A 9,992-nucleotide genomic window follows, 5' to 3' on the forward strand; every position below is an offset into this window, starting at 1 on the left:
CTTCAGAACCAGACCTGCCAGTAGAAAAACAAATTACATACCAGAAATAGAGGATAACCAAGAGGCTAATAAGAAAGAGGAACATATGGGACGAAAAACTGACAAATCCCTGGGACCTGAAGACCTACATTGTAAAGTTCTAAAAGAGCTGGCTGCAGAGATAATGGGTGCACTGGGTATGCTTTTTGAAAATTATCTGGATTCCAGAACGGTCCCAGCAGATTGGAAATTTGCAAATATAACACTGCTATTCAAGAAAGTGGTGGTGGGGGCGGGGGGGGAGAAAGAGAAAACAGGGAACTACAGGCCAGTTTGACATCAGTTGTCTTAGTAATAGCATTTCCCTGACAAGTCTTAATAGCGCACTTAGAAAATCATAGTTATGATCAGACAAAGTCAACATGGTTTTATGAAAGGGAAGTAGTGTTTGACAAATTTAACAGACTTTTTTGAAAATGTAACTAGTGGGGTAGATAAAGGAGAGCCAGTAGATGTAATGTACTTGGATTTCCAACAGGTATTTGATAAGGTGCCACACAACAGTTAATATGCAATATAAGAGTTCATGGAATTCAGGAATAGAGAATTGGTTAGCAGACAGGAAGCAGAGAGTAGGGGTAAGTGGGGCATTTTCAAGTTGGCAGATTGTAACTAGTGGGGTGCCGCAGGGATCTGTGCTGGAGTCTCGGTTATTTACTTTCCAAATTAATGACACAAGCAAGGAAAACGAGAGCACTGTATTCAATTGCTGACAATACGAACTTAGACGTGACTGTGAGCTGTGAGGAGGACACAAAGAGGCTGAAAAGAGATATAGACAGGTTAAATGGGTGAGCAAAATGAAGGCAGATGGAGTGTATTGTGGGGATGTGTGGAGGAGATGGTGATGTAGTGGTAATGTCACTGGACTAGTAATCTATGGGCCCAGGCTAATACTTTGGGGACAGGGGTTCAAATCCCACCATGGCAGCTGGTGGAATTTAAATTCAATTAATAAAGTCTGGAACATAGACCTAGTCTCAGTAATAGTGACCATTAGCTATTCAGTTTAAGGGCAATTAGAGATGGGCAACAAATGCTGGCCATGCCAACAAAAAACAACTTATTTGGTACTAAGAATAGGAAAGAGAAAATATTTTTTAAATAAAGGAGTGAAACTTGTAAATGTTGATGTACCTACGAACATACAAATTTACGAATTATGAGGAGTAGGTCAAAGAGACTTGTGAGTGCAAGTACAGCAAGCAAGTAGGAGGGCAAATGGCATTATTTGCAAGGAAATTGGAATTTAAGAATTAGGAAGTCTTACCGCAATTTTACAGGGTTTTGGAATGCTGTGTGCAGTTTTGATCTCCATATCTAAGCAAGGATATACTTGCCTTGGCGGCAGTACAGCGATAGTACACTAGATTGGGATGAGAGGGTTGTCTTATCACGAGAGGGTAAGTAAATTTGACCTATATTCTCTAGAGTTTAAAAGAATGGAGAGGTGATCTCATTGAAATAGATAAGATTCTGAAGGGGCTTGACAAGGTAAGAACAGTGTAGTTGTTTCCCCTTGTTAGGAAACCTAGAATTCAGGGGCACAATCTCAGGATAAAGGACCACTCATTTAAAACAGAGGAGGAAAAATATCTTCACACTGAGGGCTGTGAATCTTTGGAATTCTCTACCCCAGAGGGTTTGTGGATACTCCATCGTTTGATTATATTCAAGGCTGAGATCGATAGGTTTGTGGTCTCTCGAAGAATCAAGGAATATGGGGAGCAGGCAGGAAAATGGAGTTGAGGAAGATGATCACCTATGATTGTACTGAATGGCGGAGTAGACTGGAGGGTCCATATGGTCTGCTTCTGCAGCTATTTCTTATATAATGCTCTTATGGTCAGTTATTTAAATGATTAAAAATCAGGAGCATTACTAATCAGATACACTGTTTTACACCCTGTTTTCTGATCTGCACCTTTGTCAAGCAAGACTCCATCAGGAGCAGAGGCTCTCAATTTTTCGGGACTATGGTGCTAAGCCTGTAACATCTATTAGCCTTGAATCAAAATTGTTTTATTCAGAGAATTGCATCAGCGCTTCCTGACGAATGGGTAGGTGCTACAATGAGTCAAATTATATGTTTTGTCATATAAGAAATTGTTGTGCATCCTCTTGGCGTCAGCTCATGAATAGCCATAGAAAAGATCCCTATCCACACTTCAGACCAGGCAATGGTGCCTCACACTACAAAAACAGTCTCTTAGATTGCTGCTAATCTACAGATACCACTCTCAAACCAGTTTGTGCATACTGCTTTGCACAGTTAGCAGTCCCGTTTACATTGCTGGCTGCCTCTCACATTAAGGTCAGTGGCAAAGAAGTACTGGGCATACCTACTGGAACATATATAGTGGTCAACTTTTTGTGTAACTAATTCTTAATGTAACTAGGGTACAAACAGCAGCATTGCTTGGCTCTTGACATAAGACAGGGTCAAAAGGTTATTTTCAAGGTATAACTATACATCCGGTGTGAACTTTCTGTAGAATGATAAAGCACAAAAAGAGACCATTCAGCACATCATGTAGGTGTTGGCTCTTTGAAAGAGTTACCCAAGTTTTCAATTAGTTCCACTTCCCTGCTCTTTCCTCATAGCCCTACAAAATTTCATTCATCCCATTCAGGAAAACAACTGGTTTCTTCTCAGTGTCTTTCTATAGCTGTATAACTAAAAATGCTAATTTTGTGGAATGAGGGAACTGACTTTTTTTTAGCAATTCATAGCACCACAAATTGCCACCCTGACTCAAAACGCCACAGAAGTTAATTGTTACGTTTGCTGACAATCAACACCCTGAATATAATCTGAATGATCTGAATAATCTAAATGCGACAGCCTTAATAATGTTTGATAAAATATCACTCTCTTACCTCAGACACAGTACAGATAGAACCCAAAGCTTCACCACGAAATCCATATGTTTCTAGGGCTTCTAAGTCCTCATGATGACTAATCTTAGATGTGTAGTGTTTGAGTCCCATGACAGGGGTGTCAACAGCTTTGATTCCATCACCATTGTCTCGTACTTCTATCCTGTCAAATCCACTGTTTTCCTGTTTCATGTGCAAGGAACTATGAATAGTTCTTTTAGCTTTATTATAACTTTAAATTAAGTTAATCAAGAATAGATGCAAAACACCCTTCATTTGCAGCAAATGGTTACAAAGCACTTAATAACCAACAGATTATTAGACCAATTGCTGAGACTTTTACATCGCAAAAGAGAGTGTTGCAGTGTGCATGTGTACGTACTGTGGATGTTCAGTACAATGAATAAACTAGCATCACTAAATTCTGCACCTATATCCCAGTTTGCATTTTAATATACTTGGTAGATGGGGGACTCTCAGTTAAGGTATAATTAAATGTGTGGAATAGTCTATCGCGGTGACAATGAAAGTAGGGAATGAAACACATTTTATGAGGTGATGGATGTTTGGTGGAAAGGACTACTGAACGATAGAGGTGAATTGGATAAACATCTGTGACCTTTGAGACCATCCAATTGATTGGACAGTGTTGCTTCCAGTGTCTGTATAGTCCTACTTTGCTAAGGAAATTGGGATTATTCAGGAGGGGGGGAAAATTTAGTTCTAGTCTGCCTGTTGAGGAATTACGAGTTACCAAGCTCTCTTGTTGCTTCAAGCAAGTGTAAATGAGCCAAGTTATGATCTGGGCTCATTATCTTAAGTTATCAACATATTATCCAACCAATTTGCACCCTTTTCTCCTGCAGTATAAATTGTTGTGATCGTTTCAAATTTGACATTTTTTTATTTGTTCTGATGACAGCAATATGAAAAGCTTCTGCAACATGTCTCTCTTCAGCAACATTAGGATACTTGTTCCTATGGTGAATACTAGCGAAGGAAGTGGACACCCATTGATTATGAAGCCATCATATTCATAAGGGAACTAATATTTAACTAGATAATTTTATTTTTACAGATGTCAAGTATCAATGTGAAGGATTGCACATATGATATTAAAGTATTGAAGTCAACTGAATAAATCATAGTTTGACAAAATAATGTACCATCAAGTTGGTAAGTAATAAAAACAGCCAAATGTAATAAGAAAATAAGTGTTCAAACATTAATTGCTAGCTGTTGAATTAGTTACCTCTGATTTTTAGAAAATTTTCTCAGTTTAATTTGGAAATAACACATGAACCTTTGCTAATAAAGCTAACAATCGACATATTAAAAAACCTGGTTTTCACTACGATATAGGAATGTCACATGGTCTCAGAATTCAGGGTAATGCTTTAATTGCTAGAATCCTATTGAACAGATTGGTCCTACCAATTATTGGCATTTTCAAATGACAGTAGATTTGGTTCAGCCCTCCAAGGGGCAGGGTGGGGGGTGGGTGTGTGAGTGTGTGTGTGTGTGCGCGCACGTGGGGAGAGCGATGCTTTTTTCCAATCACTTTCATTTATAACTTGCACAGAATGTGATTTTTAATGAGCTAAAATTAGTCCTGATTGAAAAAATAAAAGCAATGCCACTTACTAATTTGACTTCAATGCTTGTTGCATTAGCATCCAAGGAGTTTTCCACAAGCTCCTTCACTACATTAACAACAGAGGTTATTGTCTGAGAGCTTGAAAGAAGTCGAATGGTATCCGGTGGTAACTGTTGCATGATGGTTTTCCTCAAGCCACGTAAGCCTGTAATAAGATGCATTGCTTAGAAGAAAATATGGGCTTGTTCTGATTACCAATAGGAAATGGAAAAACCCATGAAACAATTAGACTAAACAATAAGTCTGAAACTGTTTCTCACAAAGACTTGTATTATGAGCATGTTCAGACATATGGCCTCTTCTGCAACCACAGCTATACGTAGCTCTCCATACTGCTACAGTAAAAAGACAGATGGAGAATTTAATATTCTCCTTTTTCATTATACTGGCATAAGCTTAAAGTTCCATTCATTGCTGATATACTTTTGTTGTGACGGAACAAAAATGTTATGAACATAGAATATGCATACTGGCTACTCTGCTCAACAATAGATCCTAGTTGTAGGCTAGAAGGAACCCAGAGCAAAATACAGATAATAGAGGCATAAATATACAATAATATTTAGGTGCTGAAATTATTCCTAATATATTAAAAACTGTAATCCCTTCCCAGTGATGGAGTGATAAATAAGTGCTAAAAATGTTTTTTTTATAATTGGTAGCAGTGGACCAAAGCATTGTGTGGCAGAGAAGTTGATTTGTAACTTTTTTTCTCATGCCTATGAAACATTAAAAAATATCTTTGTAATTTTTAAGATGATGGACAAAAGAAGCAGAGGTGATATGAAGAGAAATCTTCTTTTAGAGTAAGTTGTTGTGATCTGGAATGCACAGCCTTTAGGGGTGGTGCAAGAAGATTCAATAGCAACTTTCAAAAGAGAATTGGATATATACTTGAAAAGGAAAAAAAAAACTTCAGGGCCAAGGGGAAAGAGAAGGAAAATGGGGTTAATTGGACAGCTCCTTCAAAGAGGCGGCACCAGCAGTGAGCCAAATGGCCTCCTTCTGTGTTGTTCGATTCTAAGTTGCTCCCAGAATGCTGAAGCTAATTGTCTACTGTTTAATTGGACCTTCCGATTTCACTTCACCCTCCGTGCAGAAGTGGGGGACAGGGTGGTGTTGGGTGGGTGAAAAAAAGTACTTGCTCCCCAATAAGTAACTCATTGTATGGGATATAGCCATTTTGAACATGCATTTCACACATTCTGTATCAATAATATGGGAAAAGGATTATAATACACACCAACCAAATGATGGTGACATCTCTTCTTCCAACTGTATCATCAGGTTGGCATTGCTTATTTATTTTCATATTACTGCATTGCTTCTCTGTAAAATTATTAATAAGTTTCATCTCCACTAGTTGCTTTAGCTGAGAATTTATAATGTAATTAATTATAAATTGGAATAAACCTCTGCTAAGTGGATACATATTCTTTCCCTTTTCCGCTCCTCCAACCAAACATGTAATCCTTTACTTGCTGTTTTAAGACCAATTCTTGTTTACTTTACCTCACAATTGATATTATTACTTTACTCAATAATCAACGCAGGGAATTATTTTATAAACAGCCAATTTTTGAACTGATTATGTGTGGTCTTTTAAGATGAAGATGTGCAAATGTTGGTTGTAACTCATGACAATTAGTCATTGCTGACGGACGATCTGGACTTAATGTTTCATAACTTTTCTCAAAACATGCTGATAACATTTAGAGTAAATTTTAAAAAACTATTACGCCCTCCCTCGCTTAAATCACTACATGAATAGGGGACTGCTAACCACCCAAGGTAGAGTTCAATGTGGAAAAGTGTGAGGACTTTGGATCGAAGAAAATTAGATTGGAATATTTTTTAAATGAAGAGGAGCTAGGAACTGTGCATGAGCAGAGAAATTTAGAGGCCCAAGCTTCCACTAAATATTAACAAAGCAAGAGTCAAAGCCATTAGTTTGTTTAATTCTCATTATTATTGTTTTTAATTAAATGATTCTTTATAAAACGATCCTTTTTATTTAGGGATTAGATTGATGAGGTAGAGGGATGAAAACAAATAACTATTTTAAATGGGATTTATTTTTTGGATTCTAACATTTCATAGCCTGTGAATGGCTTATGTAATGCATTCTGATGGAGACAGATTAATACAGGAAGTTGCTTCTGATTATTTTTATTTGCAGCATGTTTGAAATCTCACGTTGCATTGCACAAAGTCAGGACAGCTATTTCTGTCAATATAACTCCTTTCATTAAATCAATAGCTAAAAGCAACCATTGAAGTTATGTTTACAGGAATCATCACGTTAAAGTGAAAGATATAACCAAAATGTACATTTCTATCCTAATATACAATGCTGAAACACAGACATCATTTACTTATCTAGAGATTTTCCAGAACTAGTGCCAAAGACACATTAAAACTGGAACATGATTTGTCTAAGTGAAGCTTTAAGGTGAACTAATTCTTCATGAATTGCCCAGACATCAGACATCCTTGTCGAATTAATGGAAAAAGATTCACAAATAATTAAGATAGAAAGAGATACATTTTTTTTAAAAGTACTTAGAGACAACGAACAGATTTGCAGTGGAAATAAAGAAAGCATCAGAACAAATTAAGCACTGCCAATTTTGGCAAGAATAAAAGTCTCAGAGGCAGCTAATCATCAGACAATTCAATTTCTCAGAAGCACAATTTCTGATTAATATCCTTGGAAAGAAAAGAAACAAATTAATGGCATTGCGACAGAGCGTTTTAGTTCAGAATAACAAATTCTTTAGAACAAAGGATTAGCAGTTCTTCTGTATAACAAAGGAGGTATAGGAAATTGAGTAAGTACATTTGCCAAACAGGTAGCACTGATCTAAATTCTGGAAATATGGGATGCTGGAATTAAACAGCAGCTGCGAAAGCATCCAAAAGGATTAATGAAAAGACAAGCTAATGTTTCAATTAGAGATTTTCATCCAAACTGGAAACCAGAAGTTCTGATGAAGAGTCACAAGGACTCGAAACGTTAACTGTCTTTCTCTCCACAGATGCTGTCAGATCTGCTGAGTTTTAAAGCAGTTTTTGTTTCAGATTTCCAGCATCCACAGTATTTTGCTTTTAATCACTTAATTGGTTTGTTCTCAAATATACAAGTGACTGAACCAAGAACACCAAATACAGCAAACTAGATTGTCTCACATGGATCAAGTTCTTGGGACACTAGTTAATGCATGTGCCAGTTCCCTGCAAAATGCCTGTGAAAGAACAACTCGTGACAGAGGTGCTGGAAGAATGAAGAATGCCACAGACAGTTTCACTGGAAAACAAAAGCGGCAAGGAGAGCTGAAAATATTCTGGAATCACGTGTGGATGATTTGATGTAAGAGAAGCGGGAAGAGAAAAGAATGAAACAGGAGTACGGGCAGAAGTGCAGCTGAGGCACCCTCCACTAGAGGAGAAGCTCAGCAATGCAAATAATATTTAGAAATTATGGTGCAGAAAGTGAAGCCATCAGAGCATGTGCAATCAAGACGGAGAAACTGAAAGAAAGAGATAGGTTTTTTTTTTAAATAAGGCTGACAAGAAATATTATGAAAGTGGTTGTAGAAGTGTCTTATCAGGAAGGTAACTGTTAAAACCCATGGGAAAAATGAACAGGAAAGGCATTTGTGCAGTGACTTTGAATGTTAAATTTATAGTGAGTATAGCACTTCCTGTATTAAAGCCTTCTCAAAGAGTAGCATGAAAAGAGAAGACTGCAACTTGAAGGATGCATTAAGAAACTGTGAAACGGGTTCAGCTGTTTCTGCACTAAAACAGCTTTCCAGCAACAAAATTAAGTAAATTATTTTAGTTAATTCACACAATTATAAATTGAAAGGTGATCTTGGGTTCCAAACGTTTCTGCCAAAATTTGGACTTTTATTTACATCTTCTTAAAATAAAGATAAGCCTATTAAAACTATGTACAGCAGTGTTTTTAGGGACGCAGCGTGCACATATTTCATTAACTTATATGCACAGTAATTCCCCCGAGTTGTGCAATCAGTTAAATATTTCTAGTATAGACCAGGCAAAAATACCTTGAATTTATATAGAACTAATAGAAGTGTCGTCACTGGTTCCATGGTGCAGCTAACCTAAGCACCTCTTATCACACAAATCAACTGCATGAAATACCGGCACTTCACATTTAATTTAAGAAGTCTTCCAGCTGTAAAGCCCTCCAGAGCCCCCACACCAGCGTTACTGGTCAAAAGGAGTCTAGGGTATCTTTGCACAGCAGGGCAGACTGCTCACTCACACCCAGTATCTGCTGGATGTTGGGCTGGACACATTCTGCACTCACTCCCAGCGCCTGCGGGACACACTCCGCACTCACTCCCAGCGCCTGCGGGACACTGAGCTGGACAGACTCCCCACTCACTCCCAGTACCTGCTGGACATTGGGCTGGACAGACTCCTCACTCACTCCCAGTACGTGCTAGACATTGGGCTGGACAGATTCCTCACTCACTCCCAGTACCTGCGGGACAGACTCCTCACTGACTCCCAGTACCTGCTGGACAGACTCCTCACTCACTCCTAGTACCTGCTGGACAGACTCCTCACTCACTCCCAGTACCTGCTGGACAGACTCCTCACTCACTCCCAGTACCTGCTGGACAGGCTCCTCACTCACTCCCAGTACCTGCTGGACAGGCTCCTCACTCACTCCCAGTACCTGCTGGACAGGCTCCTCACTCACGCCCAGTACCTGCTGGACAGACTCCTACTCACTCCTAGTACCTGCTGGACAGACTCCTCACTCACTCCCAGTACCTGCTGGACAGACTCCGCACTCACTCCCAGTACCTGCTGGACAGACTCCTCACTCACTCCCAGTACCTGCGGGACAGACTCCTCACTCACTCCCAGTACCTGCGGGACAGACTCCAAACTCACTCCCAGTACCTTCTGGACACTGGGCGGGACAGGATCCCCACTCACTCCCAGTACCTGCTGGACAGACTCCTCACTCACTCCCAGTACCTGCCGGACAGACTCCTCACTCACTCCCAGTACCTGCTGGACAGACTCCTCACTCACTCCCAGTACCTGCTGGACACTGAGCTGGACAGACTCCCCACTCACTCCCAGTACCTGCTGGACATTGGGCTGGACAGATTCCTCACTCACTCCCAGTGCCTGCTGGACACTGGGCGGAACAGACTCGTCACTCACTCCTAGTACCTGCTGGACAGACTCCTCACTCACTCCCAGTACCTGATGGACAGACTCCCCACTCACTCCCAGTACCTGCTGGACAGACTCCCCACTCACTCCCAGTACCTGCTGGACTCTGGACTGGGCAGACTCCTCACTCACTCCCAGTACCTGCTGGACAGACTCCCCACTCACTCCCAGTACCTGCTGGACTCTGGAC

General features: G+C 39.8%; 1 protein-coding gene across 3 annotated transcripts in view; it reads right to left on the bottom strand.

Moving 5' to 3' along the window:
• The window catches only part of pms1 (PMS1 homolog 1, mismatch repair system component), a 97,354-nt gene that overhangs the window by 75,002 nt on the left and 12,360 nt on the right, over positions 1–9,992 (bottom strand). For all 3 annotated transcript variants that reach the window (XM_078551881.1, XM_078551880.1, XM_078551882.1), the window contains exons 2-3: positions 4,564–4,721; positions 2,920–3,102 (exon numbers count right to left, since the gene is read on the bottom strand). In XM_078551881.1, coding sequence (XP_078408007.1) covers positions 2,920–3,102; positions 4,564–4,721 — 341 coding nt within the window. The remainder of the gene's footprint in view (positions 1–2,919; positions 3,103–4,563; positions 4,722–9,992) is intronic.

The sequence above is a fragment of the Cetorhinus maximus genome, chromosome 11, assembly GCF_964194155.1.
Source record: "Cetorhinus maximus chromosome 11, sCetMax3.hap1.1, whole genome shotgun sequence".
Taxonomy (NCBI): domain Eukaryota; kingdom Metazoa; phylum Chordata; class Chondrichthyes; order Lamniformes; family Cetorhinidae; genus Cetorhinus; species Cetorhinus maximus.